The sequence below is a fragment of the Episyrphus balteatus genome, chromosome 3, assembly GCF_945859705.1.
Source record: "Episyrphus balteatus chromosome 3, idEpiBalt1.1, whole genome shotgun sequence".
Lineage (NCBI taxonomy): Eukaryota > Metazoa > Arthropoda > Insecta > Diptera > Syrphidae > Episyrphus > Episyrphus balteatus.
Window position 1 is genome coordinate 111,407,219 of NC_079136.1, and position 27,480 is coordinate 111,434,698.

At 32.1% G+C, this 27,480-nt stretch overlaps 3 protein-coding genes across 3 annotated transcripts; 1 reads left to right on the forward strand and 2 right to left on the reverse strand.

Annotated features, from left to right (window-relative positions):
* Positions 1-8,766: 8,766 nt before the first annotated feature.
* LOC129914152 (ATP-dependent Clp protease proteolytic subunit) lies at positions 8,767-9,970 on the reverse strand. Its single transcript, XM_055993240.1, has 5 exons — positions 9,809-9,970; positions 9,532-9,750; positions 9,353-9,468; positions 9,179-9,296; positions 8,767-9,122 (listed from the first exon to the last, which is right to left on the reverse strand). The coding sequence occupies exons 1-5, from the start codon at positions 9,848-9,850 to the stop codon at positions 8,850-8,852; spliced, it is 768 nt and encodes a 255-aa protein (XP_055849215.1). The 5' UTR covers positions 9,851-9,970; the 3' UTR covers positions 8,767-8,849.
* Positions 9,971-14,389: 4,419 nt separating this feature from the next.
* LOC129916285 (ionotropic receptor 75a-like) lies at positions 14,390-21,307 on the reverse strand. The gene is made up of 7 exons (XM_055996138.1): positions 21,155-21,307; positions 20,596-21,089; positions 15,474-16,011; positions 15,210-15,421; positions 14,858-15,144; positions 14,666-14,805; positions 14,390-14,606 (listed from the first exon to the last, which is right to left on the reverse strand). The coding sequence occupies exons 1-7, from the start codon at positions 21,288-21,290 to the stop codon at positions 14,506-14,508; spliced, it is 1,908 nt and encodes a 635-aa protein (XP_055852113.1). The 5' UTR covers positions 21,291-21,307; the 3' UTR covers positions 14,390-14,505.
* A 1,042-nt stretch (positions 21,308-22,349) lies between these two features.
* On the forward strand, positions 22,350-24,936 carry LOC129916283 (ionotropic receptor 75a-like). Its single transcript, XM_055996137.1, has 7 exons — positions 22,350-22,704; positions 22,761-23,254; positions 23,321-23,858; positions 23,908-24,119; positions 24,175-24,461; positions 24,514-24,653; positions 24,722-24,936. Exons 1-7 carry the CDS (start codon positions 22,569-22,571, stop codon positions 24,823-24,825), a joined length of 1,911 nt encoding a protein of 636 aa, XP_055852112.1. The 5' UTR covers positions 22,350-22,568; the 3' UTR covers positions 24,826-24,936.
* The last annotated feature ends 2,544 nt before the right edge of the window (positions 24,937-27,480 follow it).

Sequence of the window (27,480 nt, forward strand, 5' to 3'; positions counted from 1 at the left end):
AGAAAGAAAAGGGCCAAAGGTCGAACTAATTCCGACAAAAATGACGACGGACGATCATCAACATATCCAAAATCTACGTTCGTACTGTTTTTTTTTTACCATAATGGTCCAAAAAACGACCAAACAAAACCCCCAATATGCACCACCTGCAACGTAACTTTAAATTTAGAACATTTATTAAAAAAATTGCATAACATCTAAAAAGTTAAAAAAAAAAACAATAATGTACACTTCGCGTCACTTGAATAGAAACAACAATTTTTCTTTAGAAAATACCGATTGGCGCTTCGGTGAGGTAACTTAGTAGGATTTTGGTTTTGCATTTTCAAAGAGGAACTTTTAACAAACAATGTTGTAAAAACAAAAAACCCAAAACAGAAACCGTATGGCTACTAGTTGCGTTTTTTCGCATTACTTCACAAAAAACAGTGTTTTTTTTTTTGCGTCACTTGAATAGAAACAAGCTCTAAAATTAGATAAAAATGATGAAAAATCATGGACAACAATAATTTTTGTGAAGCAATCTTAAACTTTGACATTATTTGCACATTATAACCAATTATGGACTACGAGCTACCATTAGGCATCACAGAAAATGCATAAATAGAATTAAACATTGAAAATGCACTTGTACTGTACACAATCGTGGACCTAATTGGAGAAAGTGACTATAGTGTTTGGTAACTTCTTACAAATTAAGAAAATGACATTTTCTACAATTTAAGGTTTGAATAAGTGAAATAAACTTTCGTTTTCATCCGGAATGCATCCGTTTTGTTTCTATTGCGTTGTTTTTTCTGGAACTCTCCTTGTGCAATCTCTAAGAGGGTTGTTTTTCCACGTTCCTAAACTTCCCAAGAGCTTCTTCCATTATTTCTTTGTAAAAGTTTGCATCTTTTTTCGAAGCGTGAAGCTTCAATTTTCCTATTGCACATCATAAAAACAAAGCGTATTACTATAACACATTTTATTGCCCTTTATTGGCGATGCGATAAAAGTTATTCTTTCATAAACCAATGAAATAGGACTAATATTAACGTGGTCCATCTGAGTTGGTATGTTTTCCTTTAAAAAACCACTCTTTACCTCACTTCTTTTCAGTTCAAATGCAACTATAAAATAGTTAACTTTTTTGTAATCTTAGTAGAACTTAAAATGTTGTTATTTTGCATTTTGAGGCTTTTTAAATGTTGTGCACCTTTTATAACTTCCATGATGGAACAAACCAACACATTACCATCGCACTAACACCACGTTTTTGACCGATTTTAGCGGCAAAGTGAAGGAAATTTCTGCTAGTTTTTAAATTATTTTTTTCTCTGCTCTTGATTTGGGTCTCACCTGTCTTATTTTTTTATTCAATCACTAGTTTACGATATTTCAAAAATATTCTCATACAAATTTGGCAAATTTTCCAATATCTTTCCCGATTTTGCATAGTGCAAGTGCATTTCCAATGTTTGCTGCTATTTATGCATTTTCTGTGATGCCTAATGGTAGCTCGTAGCCCATAATTGGTTATAATGTGCAAATAATGTCAAAGTTTAAGACTGCTTTACTAAAATTAGTGTTGTCCATGATTTTTCATCATTTTTATCTAATTTAAGAGCTTGTTTCTATTCAAGTGACGCAAAAAAAACACTGTTTTTTGTGAAGTAATGCGAAAAAACGCAACTAGTAGCCATACGGTTTCTGTTTTGGGGTTTTTGTTTTTACAACATTGTTTATTAAAAATTCCTCTTTGAAAATGCAAAACCAAAATCCTACTAAGTTACCTCACCGAAGCGCCAATCGGTATTTTCTAAAGAAAAATTGTTGTTTCTATTCAAGTGACGCGAAGTGTATACTACTTACAACTCCATAGCATACAAATATTGAAATTATAAACAATCTCATATCAAACCTAAATATGTATTTAAATTTGAATTTATTGTAAAACACTCAGAGCTAATAGTCCTCGCAGCTAGGCTCTTTGCACTATGTATTAGCTAGTTACTTTTACGTGCTTGTTAATAAATAAATAAATAAAAATATAGCAATATGGGTATCAAACGATAGGTAATTTTGTACCGAATCAAGAAATGGGCAATTGAGAAGATGACGGTCAATTATCGAATTGGTAATCAAGTTATTCATGTCATTTGAAATGCTTTTAAATGTTTTGACAATTTGACACAGTAGCTCTATATTCTATGAAGTCTAAATCTAAAATATTATATAACAAAAAATATCTCTTTAAAACTTTCGCGTCTTCTGCTTTAGTGGTTCAGAGCGTCAATGTTCAACAAATCCGACAAGAACATTTTTGACTGTTGTTTTCTTTATTAACATCAGTTCCCTTCTAAGCTAAGCAGTTTCGTCCAAGGTCGTAGTCAGGGGGGATTACACGAGTTTGATCCCTCCCAAGTTTATCAATAATCTTTTTTATCAAAAAACAAAACCGACTTCCATGTATCAAAACAGGGTTTTATGGTTTTTCTAATAGTTCCCATGGCTAAAACTGAAATGGGACCACATTGCAGCCACCAGCTTTCCAATACAAAAAGAATTATCAAAATTGGTTCACTCAGTCCAATGTTATGAGGTAACAAACACAAAAAAAAAAGAAAAAAAAATACAGACGAATTGAATACCTCCTCCTTTTTGGAAGTTGGTAAAAAAACAAAACCAAACAAAATTAAAAAAAAAAGAATAATATTATTATCCAGTAAATTTTTTGTTACAATTAAAGTACATATGTAATTTTAGTTAAAGATTTGTTTATACTTAACGTTTTACAATAAAAATAAAAAATAAATAAAATGCAATTAAATAAAATTTTTGCGAGGTGAGAGGGGTTATTATTTTCTGTTTCAAGAATTTCCCCAGATCTTTGATTTAAAATGCTTACCGGCGAAATATAAAATCTGTTGAATAGCAAAACTAATATTATCGTTACGTACTTTTTTTAAAAGTGGGTTGTAATGGAATTCAAGCCCAGATAATCTTTTATTGGCAAGGTTTAAAAGATATGACAGTAAGGGTTCTATTTTTGATTCTCTATGCAATGTTGCATTATGATGCCACTTGCCACACGGACGTCTAGATTTAGAAATGCATTTTCTAATTATTACCCTTTCAAAACATTGAAGCTCTTTTGCCACCGAAGGAGATATATGAAACCAGGCTAGAAAACCATATTCTATAATTGGCCTTACTTAAGTCTTATACATTAATAATTTAGTGGTCCTTATGTAATTCAGAATGATTAAATAAGCGTTTAAGAAGGGCTGCAGATGCCTTTCCTTTCAAAATTCCTTGTCTAGTATGTTTGTTAGCTTTAAGTTTTCCGTCCAATAATACTCCTAGATACTTTATATTTTGTTTCAATGGAATAGATGTGCCTTCGATATTTAGAGAAATTTGTTTGCTCTCTTTAACCGCAAGGTAGTGGCTTCTGGGAGATGCATTTCTAAAACACACTACTTCACATTTGTTATAATTAACTTCTATAGCCCAATTCTTAAAGTAATTAAGAGATACTTGTAATGGTCTTATAAGATTAGATAGAACTAGCTTACCCGTGCGAGACTTCTCGCATGCTTAAATAAAAAGAAAGTATAGGTAGGAAGGTACAAATGTAAATGCAGAGTGTGTTTTTTAAAAAGTCGAGAATTACTAAAAAACTCCTGTTTATCCCATTTAAAATACATTGGATTAGCCCCAGTTTAAGTTAAACAGCTATGAATATGGCACATTAAATTTAGCAATTCTAGGTTCCCTAAGTTGTACATACATTTTATAATTAACTCTATTTCAAACAGGTTGCCGCAACTAATATCTCAAACTTGGTCAATTTGAAGAACTTGAACCGATGTTGAATCATGCATTCACCACCTTAAATCGTCAATAAAAAAATTGTCGAACGTAAGGTTTCTGTCTGATTCTTACATCCGACAATTTTTCCTTTGACGATTTTTCTTTGCTGTTGTATTGGGCTTTTCCAAAAATTATCTTAGACCCATTTAATTCACACTCCATTAAATTTTATATCGCTATTCAAAAGTGGATATTTTAAAATTCGTATCTACCTACGTGATTTCATAGTTTTTCATTTTTAATAGCCACTTATCATATTTTAGCTTAGGAAGTACCTAAACGGACCTAACACCCCTATTACGATTGTCAACTATCAATTGATAGTTGATAAATACTGAAATTTGATGTTTTAAAATCGAAATGGGGGAAAACTGGTCATTTTTTTAATGGATCTTTTCAGTTACATTTCACCGTTAGCATCATTCTTCGTTTTCAAATTTTTTTCAAAGCAAATAAGAGATCTAATTTTTTTTTAACAACTATAAGTTCTTTGCTTCCGGCTACAAAGAGGTTAAGTCACAAAATTGCACTTTCGGGTTTTGATGAAAAGAGAATAAGCTCTTTTATTTGGTATCAAAAACATAAATTTAGAGTAACTCTTTCTTATAAAAATAAGAGGATCAATACTCAAAAATTCATCGATTTTCAACTTCAATCGGATTTTCTGGTAAACTATCATTTATGTAAGTCCTTTTTACCCAGGGGCAAAGAATTGATAGTTGCAATCGTAATAGGGGTGCAACACTTACGCCCCTATAGCACGCAAAGAGCAAATGAAGGGTCCAGGGGAAAAACGGCACATGTCCACTTTTTGTCAAAAATAAACGAATGATGAGGTCTTGTAGTATTTACTGACCACTATCTGATGGCATCCTTACTTTTATAAAACAAATTTAAGCCTTGCTTTAAGTACTAAGTTGTATGGAGAACAAAATTTAAAAATGCATTTTTCTCGAAATGAGTTGGAATGGACTTGTGCTGTTTTTCCCCTGGAGCCTTCAAATATTCCGGCCTTTTTCTTATGTACATTATGTATATACTATATATGTACATACATAGGTACACTTCCCAGACTTTTCCTGGCAAATGGAAGATGAAATGTTCCTACGGAATATGTTCATACATATATGTACTTACAAAAAATCTTGAAAAAAAACCATAGGTGTGTTTTTTTGTTTATCTATATTGTTTTTTGAAATCCATGCAAATATTTGGCACCACACTGTACATAAACTTTGGCAGCTGTCTGTCAGAAAAGTCGCTTTTGTTTTTTTAATATTAACTCCGCAGTGGAAGGCCATTACATCCATGATGGATGCAAACAAATTTTTTCACAAAAAAAAAAAAACAAAAACCATAGCATGGCATCCATTTTGGATTCAAAAAATTTCACAAAAAACCAAAAATCAAAACTGACAGTTCTGATTCTGAAAAAAAAACAGAATTTCTCTTCTGGTTTTAAAAACAGAAAATTCATAGATTTAAATGTTAGCAGTACAAAATGTTTGCAGCACAAAAACAAATGAAGTTTGGCGCGATTACACATATATGTGGCACATGTTAAACTTCAGATTCTTCGGAATAAAAAAAAAACTGTTCAATTGGGATTCTGAAATCTGAATCGAAGAACAATTCCGGATTGCCAATTAAAAACGCCATTAAACGTTTGTTATTGTTTTGTTTCTGGCGGTGTTTTTTTCATAAAGGGAAATTCCAAAAACTATCTTTGTCTTTTCCTTTTCTAATTTGACATATCTCGGCAGGGAAAATGTAAACAAAAAACATATTGTCACACACACTTACAACAAACACTGTGTGTTCGAAATCATTTAACCACAAAAACTTTTATATTTCGCGATTGTTTTCAAATTTGAAGTTTTTATTTCCGATTAATTAAAAAAAAATAATTAATTTTACATATTTATTTTGGAAAACACGAACTAAATTCACAAAACTCTATCACAATTCGCGCCTCCTTTTGTTTGTTTATGTCTTCACCATCCCAGCTATAGCTGTAAATTTTTTTTCTTTTTTTTCTGTTTTCTTTTGACTGTTTTCTTATACTGACAATCGTTGGAAGTTCCCCACTGAACTTATTCCAAAGATCCTGTCAAAAGCGATGAACACTTCCACTTTCCAATCATTTTGGAAACATCTTATGTAGAAGTGTTCAATGATCTGAAAGAATAATTAAAATAAAGGTAGGACCGCACTTGATGTTGAAGGAACTACGCTAAGTACACCAAAGTAAAAAATAAGCAAAATATTTTGTATCTTTCATTGGTTATCGGAACTACACTATGTGGAATATAATTATTCCTATCAAAATATCGTATTATGTGATAAATGAATAAAATAAATCAATTATTTGTATTTGACGAATTCGACGGAAGAAATATCCCAACTTTCTACTTTTTCATCTGTCGTATCCTTTGACATTGGTTGTCAACAATAGATCAGTTAAATTTTCTGTTTCGGAGTGCACACCGGGGAATTTCAGAACTAAGAACTGTGTTCTTTTCTTTTCTGATTTTATGAATTGTGAACTTTAGTTGTTTATTTGTGAAGAAAATGTAATAAAAGTAACATTTAATGATATATCTAATAAATTATATCAATTAAATACTAAAATTCTGTTGTAGAGTTCAATTTTACTATGCCAAAGTCATATCTACAAATGATAATCTGTTATTAAAAATTATTTTTAACTGAAGAGCAAGTACATACATAAAGTCTAGTAGCGTATTTTATTTTATTAAAAAAAAAGAACAACGATAATAGTTAACAATTTCTTGCATCAGAACTTCCTTAGTGCACATTCATCGAGAAAATATCGAACACACCTTGGAATTTAAAGTGAGCTGTCAAAAAGCAATCCGTCATGCAACGTTTTCTTTGGGTCACCCCTTTCTGTCCCATCCTTCAATTTCAACGGATTGATTGACACAACGGGTGGAACGGATTCTATGGGTTGGGGCCTTTAATTTCAAATTAATCTTTCGATCCATTTTACCTCGATGAGGATTAGCAATTTACCATTAACCATTTGACATTCAAAATGAAATAGTTTACGAAAATATCTCATTTGGAATTTAGTGAAAACATGATATAAGGCACTTAAATACAAAATAAAACTTTTGAGTGATCTTTTTTTTACAGAGGTTGACTACCCAGAACCTCAAAAGTTGGCATTTTCAATTTGTGTGCCAAAAATGAAATAAAAATGTATAACTAATGTTACATGTAACAGGGCTGTTTAGGTACTGCCTAAAACAGAAATAATTCTGCTTTTTTCAACTTTTTTAACCCAATTCCTGTTTGATTAGACTGAAACTGTGTAGTTTTTTTTTTTACAAAAAAGAGAGCCCCTCTTCTTGCAAATTTCTGCCCAAAAATTTCTTCGGACAAAAGTCTGAAATCTTTCAAAAGCTAGTGCCTTCTTTTTTTCTTTTAATAAATGATAATTTTGTCCTAAAAGAGTTTGCGTACTTTTGCACAATTTTTTTCTTTCTCTGAGAGGATTTCATCCCCACTTCTAAAATTTGACAGTTTTCATATTTTTGTCCAAACTTATCTGCAATTTGTTTGTACATAATAATGCTTAAAATGTTAACCATCAGAATTTTTAAGCAAATCGGAGAATTTACTCGCCTAATGAACGCCCCTGATGATACGAACTAATGATATACGAACACCCCTAATGTGAACAGGAACACGCCATGTCAAACATTTCCAGATTCATTGGAAAGTGGTAAAAAGTCATTTTAAAATTCATTTTGGCTGGAATATTATTTTTTAAACAAATTAAGATTTCTTAAAAATTATAAACATTTATATATTTATATTTTGCCAGATTCTGGCGACAGAAATTCCCTTTTTTTTAAGATATAATTTATTAAAATCTGTTCGGTGTAAGTCCCGCAAAAGGGTGTTCGACAACGGTAATAATATATATGATTATTGTATCATCAGCATAATGTACAGATTTGGAGTTGTTCGTTAACGTTGGAAACTCATGCATATAAAAATTGAAAAGGAAAGGGCCAAGAATCGAACCTTGTGGCACTCCGGCTTCAACTTCTACTTCCCTTGAGTATCTTGAATTTATTTTTATTCTCAATGAACGGTCTCTTAAGAAGCTTGAAATAATTTTTATAAACCGAGTTGGGATATTGAGATTGCCACACAGAGTCAAACGCTTTTTTAAAGTCTACTGAGCATGAAACTACATTACTTAATTCTTAAATTCTTCAATATTAAATCTTCAATATACAATAAAGCATGGTCTGTGGAATGGCCCTTTCGAAAGCCAAACTGTGAGAATGGGATTTTCCGTAACAAAATCCGAAATTTTGTCCAGTAAAACTTTTTCCAGGATTTTCCCAAGATTCGACAAAAGTGAAATCTTCCACATTTGTAGAATTTTTACTTTTTTTTATTGGAACTAGACTTGCACTTTTCCAGCAAAAAGGAAAATAGTTATTGTTAATGCAGCTATTTATAATTATCGTCAATGTTTGACAGAGATGATTTTGATTTTTTGATCAAAAAGTTTGAAAGGTCGTTGTGAAGCTGTTGTGTCATGGGAGTATTTTACTAGCCTTTCTTAAATAAAACACCGTTAAAATGCTCTTGTTTTATTTACATTTAAAAGAATATCGCTGCTATTTTGCTCGCTTTATTTTTAGGTTTATTATGTTTTTGGACTATTTATCAACTAATTAGCAGTAAATTAAATTCCATTCTTACTAAAAATTGAATTTTAATGAATCTTAAGGAGTTTTGCTAAAAAAAATTCCAACATCAAAGCTCTTTTTAAGTTTTATATTTTATTTAAAACTGCTATTTTTTTGGGCGCAGCTGTACATACCTATATAAATAATAAAGAAAGACCAAGCACAAAACAAATAAATAAAAATCAATTTTATTGTCTAAAAACTAACAACAAAATTCACATTCATCATATATAATCACAAAACACGGTCGTTGGTTTAAATAATGATCTCATCACCTTTGTCCTTCTCAGCTTGTTCCTCCGGTGTAAGCTTCTTGTCAGTTACTTCTCCCACTGCTGGTGGATGCTCCAGAACATGATCAACAATCCCCAGTTCTTTAGCTTCCTCTGGGGACATGAACTTGTCACGTTCCATCTTATCCATCAGCGACTCGAAACTTTGGTGTGTGTGTTTAACATAAATGCGTGTAAGTTGATGTTTAAGTTTGATAATTTCTTCTGCTTGAATTTGAATATCTGTAGCTTGACCCTGAATTTATACAAATCGTTAAGTCAAAAGCTCTTTGTTGTAATTAGACTATGTACCTGAGCACCACCAGATGGTTGATGGATCATAATTCTAGAGTTTGGCAGAGAATATCGCATTCCTGGCTCACCTGCGGCAAGTAAAAGCGAACCCATCGAAGAAGCTTGTCCAATACACCTGTTTTAATATAACTTAATTTATGACTTTTAAAAGAAACCGACTAAAATTCTAACCAAGTTGCAATTGGAGGCTTCACATATTGCATTGTATCATAAATGGCTAATCCAGCAGTTACTTGGCCACCAGGAGAATTAATATACAAATGAATTGGTTTATTTAAATCTTCAGACTAATATAAACGAAATTTATTCGAATTTAGATTTGCTTATTTTGTATTATTTAACCCACAAACCTGTAAGAAAAGTAATTGGGCGACAATTAAAGAGCTTACTCCATCGTGGATTGGACCCATTAGACAGACAATTCGTTCTTTTAAGAGTCTTGAGAATATATCATAGGCTCGTTCGCCTCGTCCCGTCTGTTCAACTACCATTGGTATCAGGAATTGCTGTTTGGTTTGTGTGGTTGAGATGTTCTTGTTGAGGTTCCATTGAATTGGTGTTGTTGTTTTCTGTAATAATTTCTTTTAAAATCTAAAGCTATTGAAAGAAAGAGGTTTGGATTCATACACTGAATGAAGTAATTAGGTTTTTCGTTGCGTTTCTCAGCATTATAAATTATATTATTTTAATAGTATTTTAATATATTTTTAATAAATTGACCGGAAAATGAAAAGAAAGTAGTCTCTAGTCGTAGTCTATTTGATAACTTGCGAACAAAAACAGAAGTCAGATTTTGACATTTGACTTGTGGCTGCGTTCAGTGAAGTAAAAGTGTTTTGTTTTTTCTTTAGAGTTAATGCACATTGTACACTCACCGAAATAATTATAAAGGCAGTCGATTTTTTTCGTTTTTAAACCATATAAAGGATATTTAATTTTTACTCCTTGCACGAATAAGATGACAAGTATATACTGGATTGTTTGCCACCCTTTATTTTTATTTAATTCGTTAAACTTAATTTTAAAAATTATTTTTTGATTCTGGGATGAAAAATGGAAAAACTTTTAAGTTCACCAATGAGAGAAAGTTTAATTTGGATAGCCTAGATGGTGTACACATCGGTTTTTCCATTTTTCATCCCAGAATCTATACTTTTCACCGAGGCGAAGGCGGGAAAGTTTATGCCTTGACAAGAGCGCCGGTTTTCCACATTTTCTTTCTTAAGAATGACTTAATTCGACCTAAATAATTTGCTGCACTTGTCGTACTTCCACTACCAAGTTTATTTTCTCGAAAACTTCCCTTGCTGTCAAATTCTCACGAAAATTACTTCATTTTTCGTCACTTTTGGCTCTCTCTCGACCCAAAGGCTTCCGTCCTTATCGTTTTAGGTAACAATACTTGTTATCTTTGTAAATTAAATTATCAATTACACAATCGGACCTTTCTACTCCTCCAGATTTTTCGCGGTTGGACAATCAATTTTCATGGTAAGCCTTAATTTTGCCCATTTCTGCCTGCGTCAAGAGTTTTTCACGCCTTATTTAAAAATAACCGAAAAATTTTACTTATAAAATGTTCATAATGGGTTAAATTCATTTTCCAACTGTTTTTCTTACTTTTAGTTGCATTTGATCTCGCTAAACCACACTTTTAATGTGAAAATCAGCTGTGCCTTTATAATTATTTCGCACCAGAAATTCAAAAAATAATTTTTAAAATTAAGTTTAACGAATTAAATAAAAATAAAGGGTGGCAAACAATCCAGTATATACTTGTCATCTTATTCGTGCAAGGAGTAAAAATTAAATATCCTTTATATGGTTTAAAAACAAAAAAAATCGACTGCCTTTATAATTATTTCGGTGAGTGTATAAGATTCAATGGTCTTTTCGATTGGAAAGAACACTCGGGCTCGGAAAATATTTTCCAAATGACAGACAAAAAGAATGTGGTGTAAACATGTTAACGCGATTGAAGTTATATTTCTCACTGACAGAAATTTATTTTGTAGGTACATACACTCAGAGAAAAAATATTCATTTTTAACTGTTTTTTAACTACATATTTTCGTAGTTATTTGTGACTACCTATTTTAATATGTAGTCAATCGAAGTATTTTCAAAATAAAAAATAAATGAAATAATAGGGGTATTCACGATCCGATGCAACTGGTCTTGTATCATTGCCAAAGTGCAAAAGTGTAAAATCTTACAACACTATAACAACAAAATATACGGATTAAAATTTTACAACAGTCTTGCACTTTTGCTATACCCTAGACCTATTGCAAAATAAAAATACAATAGAGTAAAATTATTTTTGACAGATGGCAGCTCACCGTCGCGTCGCCCATGATAAACAGTTTGTCTTTTTTATTCTGTTTATTATGGTTGTAAATGAAGAAATATTTATTAAAAAGATTTTTTTTTTTTTATTAAGAATAGTTTTTTATAAAATGTCCTTAAAGTAATGGTTCGTACGAATATGCTGATAGGCCAAAATAAGGGCTCACGGAATTTGGCAGCTTGATGCACTCCCTGTTCATATAATTGATTTTTGTTTCACCGAAAAATTAGTTAATAAATTTGAGCAATTAATAATAATCACAACAAAAACATTACTGTTAAAAAATGAGCCAAGTTCTCCTGTGTTGAAATTATGCTGGCACAAAAAGTATTGAGATGTAAAAGTGTACCAAGTTCTAAAGTTTGGGTTCAAATTCGTATCAATAAAATTTTGATTGTTTACTTGGCAATTTTTGAAATAACTTTAAAAATCGGCAATTAAAAGAAAAATCAAATTTTATTGATACGAATTTAAACCCAAACTTTAGAACTTGGTACACTTTTACATCTCAATACTTTTTGTGCCAGCATAATTTCAACACAGGAGAACTTGGATCTTTTTTTAACAGTAATGTTTTTGTTGTGATTTCACTACTTTTTGCAAGGTATGGCTGTAGAATTGAAAATCTCTATATTTGATGAAAATTCAGTGAAAATGGGTGGTTGCCTCGCCCCTGGCTGAAATTCTCAAACTTTAAATTTTTTCCTTGTGTAAACTACCAGCTCTAGGTACCATTCTACCAAATTTCAAGATTCTACGATAATCAGAAGTGCTCTATAATATTTGATGAAAATTCAGCGGAAATGGGCGGATGCCACGCCCCCTAATTTGAAAATCTCCAATTTCACCGTGCAAAATTTCAAGTTTCTACGATATCGGGAAGTTCTTCATAATTTTGATGATCTGTCAGTGAGTAAGTGAATCAGTGAGTCAGTTACTGTTTTTGCGATTTTTAAAGCCCTATATCTCAGAAACTACTCATCGTAGGAGACATTTTGTGAGGTGTTTGGTTTTGACCAGCTCAACAAATGTAGCGAGTTTGAAATTTCTAGCATCTTTGGTGATTAAGTTAGAGGGGGGTCGAAAATGGCCTGAGTTGTTTCCTGCAAATAAGGGTGTAGTGCCAAAGTTGCTAGAGAACTTGGCTGGGCACTACCGTGCCCCTTGATTATTTAGTTGTTTAATTTCTTACTTTTATTTAGAGGAACACCCTGAAAAAAATTTTATGATTTGACACTGGTTTTCCTCGAAAATAGAGACTTTTGTTTAAAAAGAATTAAACGAACAACAGCTTTAATTCTTTTTAAACAAAAGCCTCCATTTTTGTACCCACACGACTTGAAACTTGTACTCGCATTGGCACGCTTGGACAAGATAGTTTTGTGTAACTATAAAAAATATTTACTTTTAACTATTTTGCTGTGGCATGTGACTATTATACATAGGTACTAGTTATTTTTCTCTATAAATTATAGTTAAGTATAGGTAATAACTTCGGAATAGTCAATTTTAACTATTTAAATAGTTATTTTTAACTATTTTGTTTTGCCATATGGCACGTGACTATTAACATAGTAATTTTTAACTATTTTGTAACTATTTTCTGTTCCAAAAATAGTTAGGTACCTATTTGCAAAATTTCATTGATTTTTTTAATAATGTGACTATGCAAATAACTTTTTGTTCCCTGAGTGTAGAAATCGTCGTTAAAGTCTTCTCAATGAATCATGTTTTCCTACACATTGGCCCTTTTTTTGTCCGGAAAGAAAGATTTCTAAGACTTTTTGAATTTTTTTTGTTGCAACCTCCTTGCATCCGCATAACAATCCACATTTATTATTGCGCGTGCGGCGGCGTATGCAGATGTTCAAATTCGTGCGGGGCATCCGCATTTGCGTTGTTATTTCAAGATTATAAAAAGTATATTGTAACAGTACATAGTTAATTAGCATATTTAGCGTTATTTCATTCAAATTATAGGAAATAAAATCGACTCAGAAAGATTAAACAAATCAAGAAAAACATTTAACCATTAAAAGATCTTTAAACAAAATCATTCCGTATAGCTACTTTTGTAGCGCGATTTACTCACTCGTACTTTTGTGATTGTGGGTTTGTATAAACTATAAAGGCTTAGTTAATTAAATTATCCCACGCCTCTTTCCCCCCCAGATACCGCACGCGCTGGGGTCTATTTACACCGAGTATGATGGCACTTGCGGTGGCTATAGTCATATCGGCACTTAAATTAGAGTTTTTTTTGAAGAAATGAAAAACACGAGATAAGAGCGGGGCTGCTTATTACAAGCAGTTACAAAATGTAAAAAGTAAATATCTATATAGAAGAATGCCAAAGCATTCCACTAGATAAAAAAAATAAAAATGAAGTATTAAATAAAGAAAAAATTAAAAAATAAAAAAAAGTGTAGCTTGACTACATTCGCCCAAAGAATCAAAAAGCACGAAAGTGAACGTTTTCAAACGTACTTGGTTATAGTTTCTCCGAATGGAAAATAAAAAAAAAATGAAACAGAACGCTTATTTTTTTTATCTAAATAATGATTTTAAGTGTTTAGACTCCCCAATACCCCTCCCCAGGGTCCGCACCACTACAATATTGTGTAGTCATCTGAGCTACATATTTGTACACAGTTTCAGTTCGATACGATAATTGGAAGTGGGTCAAAATTTAGTTCCAAGATTTTATTACATTAACGTTGATACCTACTTTTTTTCACAAAAAATTTGCGTTAGGAGAAAAAATATTTTTACTTTTGTACTTTTCCAAAAAGTAATGAATGTAGTTAAGGCTTAAGATTGCAAGAGTAATTGTTCAGTAGGTGTGTGTTTCTTTATTTATTTCCAATGTTTTTTGTGTTATGAGTTTCTAAAGTAATAGGTATACCTATGTACCTATATTATTTATGTTTTATATAGTGAAATAAATAACCGACAGGTCTCTGAGCTCTTGTTATTAAAATCCATCCGATTTCTTTGTTCGAAATTTGAAATCGTCTTTAATGCGAAACTGCATTATCTCTGCGGCCAAACATATGCAAGAAATCAGCATAGAACCTGTATAAAATGAGCAAATGCATGATTTTCATTTATTTTCATGATTTATAATAAATTACCTCCCAAAACGAAAAATGCACTTGATACACCCGATAACGCAACTGGGTAAACTGTATATGATGCTTGACACTGCGGCTTTTCAGGATTATAAATAATTAAGGTCCGTTTTATAATTCCGACTTCCCTTATACGACACAGCCTTAAAAAAAAGTCTTAGTAAGTACCTATTTGTTTTTTAATTCGTTCCTTACGTTATTCTAAAAAGTTCTGTGTAAATGCTATTTTTAACAACAAACCAGGATAAAATTTCCGTTTCTAGGAGTCCCGCAACAATTCTCAATTCGCAAATTTCGTTGGCGTCAAAAAGACGAGCAATTTCTGGATAAGCATCTTTTCGCTCGCAATGAAATGCATATCCGCCCTTTTTCAAAAACGGAACAGCATCTTTTGTGTGTGTAAAAACTGGCAATTCATTCGGTCCTCGTTTGGTTCGAACTTTTGTATCATACATTTTCTGTACGATTGGTCTTGTTATATTCTTAAATTCAGTTAAAAAATTATAAAATAACAAATATGTTCACATTGAAATATGAGCTAATAAACCTTAAATAGAACTTTATGGTATCCAATGTCTTCGAACGACAACTTTAAAGGACTATTGACTATTTCGGCGACAGTTTTTGGTCCTCGTTCAGAACTATTCAAAAGTCCGCCAACCACCGATGATGTATAGAAGTTATACATCATCAAGCTGAATATAAACAGAGTTAGAACTATCAAGCGTGATGGTGAGTTCTTTGGAACCGGATCAAGACCTTTAAATAACCTCGAATGTATTGTAATATCTTATTACAAATACAATCATACCCTGTTGACAAAGAGCCGCAAAGGTTTTAAGCAAAAATCCATCCTTGTCCTCTTCTTCCTCCCGAATTTTGCGCCTCATGTACCAAGACACGAAATACCATACACAAATCAGAAAAACCGTTAAAACACACGAAAATACCCAAACCTGCATTACGAAGGGTGCCAAAAAATCACCACTTGCACCATCCGCATCTATGTCGGATGTAAATCGATACAAGAAGGTCGCATCAAATTTCCAACTCATATGAATGTTATCGTAGTCGGCGAAGCGATTTATTCGTTTGAATGCAGATGATGCTCCAATGTCGACTTCATTACGCTTGACAACTCCTAAAAAGCCCAAACGAAATGGTCCTCCACGTAGTCGGCCAGACCAACTGCGTACATTTCGATATTTAACTGTAAATTGCAAGTGTTCTTTCATGACACCAATAAGTTGGTAGTGATATTTTATGAAAGTCGCAAGACCATCTTCTTTTTTGGTGCTAGTGACGAGCTTATGGATTTGTTCGTCGGTGGTGATGTTGTCCCGATCAATCTTAGAAAACGATAATACAACAAATTAGTTTTGATATTTATACCAACAATTGAAAAAGTTCTTATGAATATGAAACATATGAAACCTAGCTTTGCTTATCACTTAGCCTATTTGTACTACAAATTACAATGATCATTAGGTTGGACATTTAAATTAGTGAAAAATAAAAGATAAGTTACATTGTATTGGAAATGAATAAAATAGTATTGCTATTTTGTATGATGAAGCCCAATTTTAAAAATTGGTGCATTACAATGTCAAATAAAAGCTCAAAAAATTGTCTTCAAATATGGCAACCCTATTCAAAGGATAAAAGTATTTAAGCTTTTTTATCCAAATCGTATCATATTAACAACAATAATTGTTGGGGAAGTTTTTTTATAACTAATATAATAACACTGGTCTGCAAAATTTAACTTTTTTTTTCTCCTTCAAATAATTTTTTTATATTATGAAAGACTAGACTTTCCTGAATCTAAATCTGGTTTCAGAAAAATTCTATCAGGTACCATTTTTGTAAAAATGATTTTTGAAAAATGTGGGTAGTTTCTAAAAAATCAACCTTTTAGATTTATTTGAACTCGTGCAAAATTCAAACTATTTGTAGCATTGAGCTCAAATTTGGAGAACTTATTCCCCGTAATATGCCCTATCGATTGACATCAAATATGTCCTTTTACATTAATGTTTACTCATATTTTAAAATACTGATTTATAAAAAAAGCAGAAATATCGAAATCATTTACTTTTTAGTAAATCCAACATGAACAAAAACACCTTAATTAAGGAAAATGTAAAATATCAACGCCCATTATATTTAAAAAGTCAAATATGTAAAGAAAACCATAATAAAATACATTAAAAAAAATTTTTACGTGTTTTGTAATTTTACACTCCGCTTCAACTGAATAAGCACACAAAATTTCAAAGGTATTTTGTGTATTTTTTCCTAAGATTGAGCTTTAATGTGTCATTTGATGATGTTTACCGTTAGCTTATGATGTTGTGAAAACAAATCGGAAAGAATAATTCACAAAGTACCGCTATTTTTTTTCGTGTTCTCTTACAAAGCGTCCCATATGGAAAAATGCAGTTTTTTTTTGCGTCAACTGAATAGACACACGGTCTTTCAAGGTCAATATCTTCGTTGTTTATGAGAGTTTTGAGGTGATTGGCATACCAAATCAAAGGTTGAAATGTCCTCAATAAGATTTTGTCATTTAATTAAAATTTAAAAAAAAGTACTAGATTAAAAGCTTTGAATACTGTCGACAGAGCTAAAATTAATTTGTTAACGGAACAATAGTACTGACCGGGTCTACTATAGCTACCAAAATTCATCGGAGTTTTAGTGTGTTGCCTATTCGTACCTCCGAAATAAAAGTTTGTACAAGAAAAATATGAATTGAGGTAAAAAACGGCAAAAATAGCAGTTAATCGACGAGAAATTTTTAGATCTGATTCCAATTCATTTGATTCTGGGGCAAAAATCAAACAAAAAGCTGGTGTTTCTGCAAGTGTTTCAACACTCCGCAGAGTAATTAACAGCACAGATCATTTTAACCCATTAAAAGTCCAAAAGAAACCACCTTTAAACAAGAAAAAAAAAGGTATTCGTTTAGAATTTTCTAGACTCCATATGATCTGGAAAAATGAGTGACGCAAAGTGGTTTTTCTCATTTAAAAAAGTTCAATTTTCATGTATTCATAATTGAAGTCATCGGGCCCATCAAAATTGAACTTTTTCAAATGAGAAAAACCACTTTGCGTCACTCATTTTTCCAGCTCATATGGAGTCTAGAAAATTCTAAACGAATACCTTTTTTTTTCTTGTTTAAAGGTGGTTTCTTTTGGACTTTTAATGGGTTAAAATGATCTGTGCTGTTAATTACTCTGCGGAGTGTTGAAACACTTGCAGAAACACCAGCTTTTTGTTTGATTTTTGCCCCAGAATCAAATGAATTGGAATCAGATCTAAAAATTTCTCGTCGATTAACTGCTATTTTTGCCGTTTTTTACCTCAATTCATATTTTTCTTGTACAAACTTTTATTTCGGAGGTACGAATAGGCAACACACTAAAACTCCGATGAATTTTGGTAGCTATAGTAGACCCGGTCAGTACTATTGTTCCGTTAACAAATTAATTTTAGCTCTGTCGACAGTATTCAAAGCTTTTAATCTAGTACTTTTTTTAAATTTTAATTAAATGACAAAATCTTATTGAGGACATTTCAACCTTTGATTTGGTATGCCAATCACCTCAAAACTCTCATAAACAACGAAGATATTGACCTTGAAAGACCGTGTGTCTATTCAGTTGACGCAAAAAAAAACTGCATTTTTCCATATGGGACGCTTTGTAAGAGAACACGAAAAAAAATAGCGGTACTTTGTGAATTATTCTTTCCGATTTGTTTTCACAACATCACAAGCTAACGGTAAGCATCATCAAATGACACATTAAAGCTCAATCTTAGGATAAAATACACAAAATACCTTTGAAATTTTGTGTGCTTATTCAGTTGAAGCGGAGTGTATATACTATTTATCTATTTAGAAATATCTTATTTGTTATAAACCATTCGATAAACTGCCTTGTAAAGCTTCAGATTTGTTTCTCCTAGAAACAAAAGTATACTTTTTTTTATAGTTTTTGATGTGCTGAGTTAGAATCCGAAGTCAAAAAAATTCTATCACGTGAGGATTTTAAGATATTAATCTACTATATCTCACAAACCAGAGCTGACCGAAATTTTTTGAGTTCGGATTCAAAATCAGCACACTAAAGTCAATTAGAAAAGTATATTTTTGTTCTAGGGAGAAAGATATATTAATTTTTAGAGATCAGTTTTTTTTATGATAAGATATACCAAACCTACTAAACTTACTTAAATTAAGATATCTCGGAGAAGAAAAGAGATATTGAGAAGATTCAAACTGAATTTGAAAGAAAAAAATAAGTTCTTTCATAAACCGTAACAATTTTAATTGAAAAATATTACATTACGCCAAAATATTTCTTCGAAAACAGCAAAAAAATGGGTTTTTGAGATTTTCTAACGGGAATATCTAAAAAACGTGACGTGCTAGATAAATTCTGACTTCGGATTCGGAATCAGCATTATTTAAAGGAGGATTTCCTTGCAGACCAGTGTAATCGACTTCAAGGAACAATTTTCGTCTAATTTTACTGTAGCTACTATAACATAGGGGAAGTCTAGGATTTCGAAAACATCCAACTCGAAATAACAATTAGATTAAAATGACGAAGAACTCACGAATTTAAATGGCATACTTCGTTTGGAGGTCAAAACCAATTATAAACTTTATAAATTTGATTTCACCAAAAAAAGTGGCGTATATAAAATCAGTTGCAAGGGATGCGACGGTATATACATCGGAAAGACAGCCAGGAATCTACAGACTCGCTTTATTGAACATCAAAGATCGTCCATGCTTTCTTTACCTTCATGTGGTTTATCTCAACACTTAAAGGAATCTTGATATGTCTGTTCTATCGACGATATAGAACTAGACAAGTACGAGATATTAGAAATAAATAGACACAAAAAACAAAATATTTTAAATTGTCAAATAGACCTTTGCAACAATAGCCCTCTTTTAAAATAATACCTTTTTCTAACTCAGTACCTACAATTTGTTTTAAATGTATCTTTTTAATGTTTGTAACTATGTATCCTTTTAAAAGTTAACTTATCGTTTAAAAATCAGCTGTTAAATAATTTTCTGTTTTACGTCATTCTCGTTCTTCTTTTTGTCATTTAAGCTTTGCACAACTAAATTTAAAAAAAAACAAAATGAATGTATATCTTGTGCCCTGAAGATGTCCTAACCAGACGAAACGCGTCGGCTGTTTAATTTATAAAATAAATATATAAATTAAAAAATTTAAATACATTGTGGAACAAAAGAACAAGTGTTTTGTTTTATTTTATTTTCTAAGATGCAATTGTTCCATCAAGTGCCTTCTAAACGCTCAGTAGAGCAAATAAAAACTTATAAATTTGAACAGCAAAAACATCTTGAAGTTGCTACCCACCAAGTGTTTATGGCTAGAGCACTGTTTCACAGATGCCAATCCGATGATCAGACTCCTTTATTCCATTTTTATGTGGTGCTTAGTCTAGTAATGTGTCCGTCTAGTAAGGTGACCGATTGGCAAATCTTCCCGTTTCTGCTTGAACCTCTTAAGTACATTTTTTTAAAGATTTGTTTTTTCTCTTAAACATTGCTTTCAAACTTGCAGAAAGAATAGATACAATGGTTTTATTTAAGATACAACTCAATCAATATGTCTTAAACATAACTTAATTTCTTTTTGTTCAATTCATATTTTTAATTTCAAGAAAAAAGTATATTTCTTTTAAGAACTGAACAAAATTTTCTGTGTAGATACGTGGTTCACGCAGAAATGGGACGAAATGGTCTCTTGAGCCATATTTTTTTCAAACAAAACATAAAATATTCTAAGAGTCTTTACCTATCTATCTTACAGTTCAATATTGTTCGTCGTTATTTGAAATTATTTTTGTTTCGCAAAATTATAAAATAATATACAAACCACTACAACACCACGTAACTGCAATCCATTAAAATGGCCCCTGTTTTGAATTCCCTGCAAATAAAAAATATCCTTGTGCATAATTAACTTATCATAGTTCCAATCGCCATAGTGTGTGACTTCAAGGGGTGCATTAATATGTCGCCCCTTTGAATGGACATCATACAAGGAGTAACTTCCATCTTCACTCGAATTTACAAATGTTAACTGGGCATTCGGCCCTATCATAATAGGATCTTCATTAATTTCCAGTTCACTTAAACCATAATTATTCACATCCCAAATCATCCACTGGTACGTTTTGTTGAAGGATCTACTGCCAGAATAATATCGAAGCATTTTTGTACACTCTGAACAAGTGCAATCCAAAATGACCGAAGTTCTGACATGATTGTATCTTGTCAGCGCATTTTCGAATGAAAAGTTACTTTTAAGATTAATAAAGAGTACAAGGCGATTTTGATTGATAAGGGATTTGCCAATATTCAGTAAATCTATGGAGTAAGTACAATTTGATCTTAAAATAGAGTTCAATAAAGTGGGCATCTAGTTCTTATACCTTCCTCACTGCATCCAAACAGAACCACTTGCTGGGTCTTGACTATGTTAACAGTAAAGTTTGATATAAGATTTATATTGATGCCATTCGATAAAGAAATGAAAGCGAACAGAACTATGAAAGCGAAGGACTTCATTGTGGAAAATTTCACAATGTTTGTCGGACGCATGAAGAAAACATCCTTAAATACCTACTTAATAAGTTTTTTGGTTTGAAGACTGTGATTGGCATATTTATGAATTATTTATTGGAATATTATTGCTAGTGAAATGTCCGATAATTTGATATCAATTTATATTGACAACAAAATGTAAACAGTTGATCAATTATGTATTTAACTTCATTTTGTTACCTTTTATTATTTTGGATTGGCCTTACCCTTCCTAAATTATAAATTTAAAAGGTCACTGTGGTGTATGCGTTCTATTTTTTTTTTTTGAGGTCAATACAAAATAATGCTTCTATAATTTTTAAACTAAGGGTCAGATAACATAAATAAAAGTTGGGCTATTATGGGCTAACCTTGGGCAAACAAACCACAGTTTTAAACATACGATTTTTTCACAGGAACAAAAAATAATAATAATTTTGAATAAATAGTGGAAATAAAATAAAATTGTGCTATCCTGGGTTAATGTTGGGTAAAAGAACCGAACCACAGTGCAAAACCAAGAATTCTTCTTAAAAAAAATTATTTTAGAACCAAGGGTGTGCTAACGAAAAAAAATCCTGGGCTATCCTGGGCTTACCTTGGGCAATCGAAACCACGCAGGTTTAAAAAAAAAATTGCATTTGGGGTGCCAACTTCACATCATAGCCCGAAGCAAAAAGCACCTGCGGCAAAAACTATACAAAAAATTATTTTGGAAAAAAGTGACAGCAGACGGAATTATTACTTAAAGGTCACTGTGGATGTTGGTTCAGTGTGACCTGAATCCTCCCAGCCTTGGAAATCCACGGCTATGTTTTGGTTTTGAACATATTTATAAGTTCTCTAAGTGTTATTTATTATATTTTTAGCTTTTTTTCCCTCATCTACTTTAATCTTCGGTTCTTCTATACAATGAAAGCAAGAAGACAATTATAATATTCATTGTGTACACTTCAAATTTAAATAAAGTAAAAAGTAAATCTGTTCTATTTTAGGATTTCATTCCTTCCCTTATAAAAAAAAAACCCTAAACGATTCCAATTGATATAACCTTCTTTATCAATGACGTAAATACTTCATGTGTTGTTTATTTTTGTTGTCACATCAAATTGATATCAAATTATGTTGAAATTTAAAATTCATTAGTACGTCAGTTGCAAAAGTCTGCAACTTACAAATACATTATGTTGTTGGGTCAAATACTTAGTCCAAGTATAACAACGTCCGCCTTATGACTTCGAAGGTTATGTGAAACATTTTGCGATGAGTTTCTACCAGTTTCATATATTGTTCACCTTATTCATAGTATCGAATGCACTCAATGAAAATCTTATATCAAATTTTACCTTTAATGTTGTCAAGACCCAACAAGTTGTACTGTTCGGATGCAGCGAAAAAGGTTTGAAAAGCTTTTTTCCGATAAACAAAACAATATTATAAAAATTTACTCTACAGATTTGATGAATGTTACGAGATCTCTAATCCGTCAAAAACGTCTCGTTCTGTGCGTCAATATAAAAAGAAACTTTTCGTGGGAAAACATTCTTACAAGACACAATCATGTTAGAACTTCAGTCATTTTGGACTGCACTTGTTCTGAGTGCAGAAATATTCTTCGTTTTTATTCTGAAAGCAGGTCTTTTAACAAAACCTACCAATGGATGGTATGGGATCTTGAACACTATGGTTTAAATCAACTCGAACGAACGGAAGACTTATATAACATTGGACCAAATGCTCAAATGACTTTCGTCAATTCAAGTGGAGGTGGAAACTACTCTTTATTTGATGTACATTCAAAAGGCCGACATCTCAAAGCTCCTATCGAAGTTGTGCATTATGCAGACTGGATTGACAATAAGCTTATTATGCACAGGGATATTTTCCATCTTCAAGGGATACGAAATAGAGGACAATTCAAAGGATTACAGCTCCGTGGAGTAGTTGTAGTATGTAACCAAATCTATGTGATAAAAAAAGAAAAAGGGGTTTAAAAAACCTTGGGCCATTTTCAGATTGATCGAGAGAATATCACCACTGACGAACAAATCCATAAACTTGTCACCAGCACCAATAAAAAAGATGGTATTGCAACGTTTATTAAATATCACTACGAACTTGTGTGTTTCATGAAGGATCAGTTAAATTTTACAATAAACTATCGGAATGTCCGTAGTTGGGCAGGTCGACTTCGTGGGGGACCATTTCGCTTGGGATTCTTGGGAGTTCTTAAGCGCAATGAGGCAGATATTGGAGCTTCGGCTGCATTCAATCGCATAAATAGATTTGTCGATTACGATAACATACATATGAGTTGGAAATTTGACTCGGCTTTCATTTATCGATTTACTTCGGAGATAGATGCTGATGGTGCAAGTGGTGATTTTTTGGCACCCTTCGTAATGCAAGTTTGGGTATTTTCCTGTGGTTTAACGGTTTTCTTGATTTGTGTTTGGTATTTTGTATCTTGGAATATGAGGCGCAAAATTCGCCATGAAGAAGAAGACAATGATGGATTCTTGCTTAAAACCTTTGCTGCTCTTTGTCAACAAGGTGAGAATTTATTTTTATAAGACAGCATCATTTTGAACATTTTTTTAAGGCCTTGATCCGGTTCCAAAGAACTTACCATCTCGGACGATAGTTCTGACACTGTTTGTATTCAGCCTGATGATGTATAATTTCTATACTTCATCGGTGGTTGGAGGGCTTTTGAATAGTTCTGAACGAGGACCAAAAACTGTTGCAGAAATCGTCAATAGTCCTTTGAAGTTGTCCTTCGAAGACATTGGGTACTATAAGGTTCTTTTTAAGGTAACTCATAATTCAAAAGGGAATTTTCTTGTTTTTCATAAATAATATTTTCTAGAATCCAACAAATCCTATAGTACAACGCATGTACAAAACAAAAGTACTACCTAAACGAATTCCGAGTGAACTGCCAATTTTTACACACGTTAAAGATGCCATTCCGTATTTGAAAAAGGGTGGATATGCATTTCATTGTGAACGAATTGATGCTTACCCCGAAATTGCTCGTCTTTTTGATGCTAATGAAATTTGCGATTTGAGAGTTGTTTCGGGACTTTTGGAAACGGAAGTGATAGCCATGTTTATTGTTAAAAATAGCATGTACACGGAGTTATTTCGAATAATGTATATTTGTATTAATTAACAAACAAAAATATCAAAATATTTCTTATTTTAGTCTTTGCCGTGCACGAGAAGTAGGAATTATTAAACGTACTATAGCTATTCACAAACCTGATAAACCTGAGTGCCAAGCATCATATACCGTTTATCCAGTTGCATTTTCCGGTGTTTCAAATGCCTTTTTTCTTTTAGGGGGTAAGCATTATATCAATGAATATGAATTTTTGGAATTATATTTGAAATAATTGATTTAAACTTTTCAGGAGCTATGTTTCTTTCTGGTTTATGTTTATCGGCCGAAATAATACATGTTCGAATGAAGGAAGATAAACCCTTTTCAATTTTTGGAAATAATAAAAACCATTAATTTTACTATTTTTGCTGCTTAAAGTTTATTTAGGCATGTATGATGCTATGGCTTAGCAAGTTTATTGTTAAATTCATGTTCACACGATAGCAAGATTGTTAAAGTTTTTAAATAAATGTGCACTTTGCAACTGAAATTGATGGTATTAGTTTTATGATATTGTTACATTGATCTTTGTTGTTACATTGATTGAATTCGGGTGGTTGTTTGACGAAACTAAGTAAAAAAAAAGAACTTTCAAACGTTGGTCTAATTGTCTCCTAAAACAAACCGGACCTTTAACGAAAAGTCACGCTTCTTAGTAGAATACAAAAAGTACAAGAAATACGGACAAGAGCTGTGACAAATTACGAATAAGGAAGGTGCAATCATTTTTGTTTAAATAGCCGTTAAAAGGAAGAGAAATCCTAAGTAGATTTGTTCGCCATTATTCTTTTACAAGAACTGCTTCATGCGAAATATATGGCAAATTTTTTTACGTATGGTGACAGAGTTGTGAGGAGCATCGGGGCGAGGTGATCGAATTCCTAATCAATGTAGAGAATGTTGCTTAAATAACTTTATTACTTAAGTAAGGACAAAAAAAAAACACCATTTGGCAAGAGTTTTTTTTTGTTTATATTTTGTTTAAGCGTTTCTTCAAAATTGTATATGCACAGCCCATAGTTGTGCTCTGTCCGAGTCGATGGTGCAGACTTTGGAACCTTCCCTTACCAATGAGAGCTACACGGAGAAAAAAGTGTCACCTTAAAATGAGATGATGCGCACATTAAATTTCACCACATTAAAATAAGGTGATATCCGCATGTGAACTTAATCTTATTTTAATGTGAATGTTCATCTTAAAAAAACCGACCAAAAATAAAAATTTTAAAGTTATATAGTCACACTTTAGCTTTACTTGCAGTTTATCATACTCATTTTCAACAGTGAGATAGCACAGTGGTAAGGCACTGGCCTAGTAACCCAACAGTTGTAGGTTCGATCCCCGGTGGCTGACATTTTTTTTTTTTTGCCACCTTAATTTAAGGTGAAAGTCATCTTAGCAAAAAACCATGTAGAAATCCGCTTAAATTACGGTGCGATCCGCTTAATTCTATGTGGTCTGTTTTCTCCGTGTATGTAGGGGAAGTGGATCGTTTTTGTACTATGTTGTTGAAGAAAAGTAAAATAAGCAACACTAGCTATATAAAATAGGTGCCTTTAGGTATGAGACGCCGAAGAGTTACGGTAAATTTTGTGATTTTTCATGAAATTGTTATCGTTCATGTGAAAGGTCAGTTGTATTTTTAACACTAAAAAAATTAAAATTTTTAACTTTTTGTTTTTTTTTTTTTATAATAGAAAGGAAATATTCAAAAGTATTTTCTGCGAAATAAGTAGTCATAAAGATACATTTAAAAAAAAAAATAATTCAGAACATCAGATATGATATGACTGGGGCAAGACCGCCCATGGCCGAAATTGGAAGCTCTAGAAGCTTAAAAAAAGTGAAAAAAGAAGTTCACCGTTAAATCTTCCAAAAAGTTAAGCGACAGGCGCCAATCAATACTGTAAATGACGATTCTGAAGAAGAGGACTTTGCAAACTGTATTTGTACATTCTAACTGCAACTGTTTTCTAAATCCAATCCTAAATATTGTTGAATAAAGTGCAAAAAGTGAACCAAATGGTACCACAAAGCTTGTTCTGGAGTGAGAATTATTGAAAATATAGCATATAAGTGTGTTTTTATTGCAAATAGAATGTTTTTAACACAAAGGAAACATTCTTTCTACCAACAAAAGTTAATAGGGTGGTTTTACCCCCATGTGGGGGCAAGACCGTTTTTTGTTAGATGTTTTTTCAAAACTCATTATCTTTTGTTTAATATTTTTTTATTTTTTTTTATAATAATGAGAGGTCCTACATTAAACAAGTAACCTAATGAATAAAGACTTTATTTTGATTAAAAGTTGTTTTTTTTTGGTTTTTTAGACAATCAAACACTAAAGGGGCCCCACTTCCCCTACTTTGTTTTCGTGAAATAAATGCAGTTGCTTACATATTTCGTTTAATAAAACCAAAGTTTATTAACGTAATGAAAAAAAAAAATAAATTCTACTTAGTCTGATAAACCACTGCCTTTTCGGTCGCTATGTGAAACGTGGAGAGTTTTTAATGGCTCCTTTTGGCAGTATTTCGCCTGGTTATCTACAGTTCGACCTAGTTATGGGACCCCAAAAGATTAAGAGATGCGGTTTTTAAAAGTTCTAGCCGTTTTTGCACCGTAAATTGTGTCATGGTCGTCCGGTCAATATAAACCTATGACCTTAATGCGTCAGAGAAAATCATATAAGATGTTCAGCCTAATGCGAACTAGACCCTAAAGTAAATCCTTTGCTTAAGGTGATGTCGTAAGTCCTTCCTCCACGTCAAGGCCTTCCTCCAATAAGGAGATTGCCTGTGTACTGAAGTTTGTCCCTGTGTCAACCTTGTCATTTGAGTATCACATTTCTTAAAAGGGTAATGAATATTTCTTGGATATTTATTTTGTTATCTTCTGATTTAAATGTGGCTAATTGGGCTTATATCTTATTTCAAACTTGAAAAAAGAAATCAATTTTATTTCCTTTTAATCCACATCATAATTGGTATTATTTGCAAATTGAATAA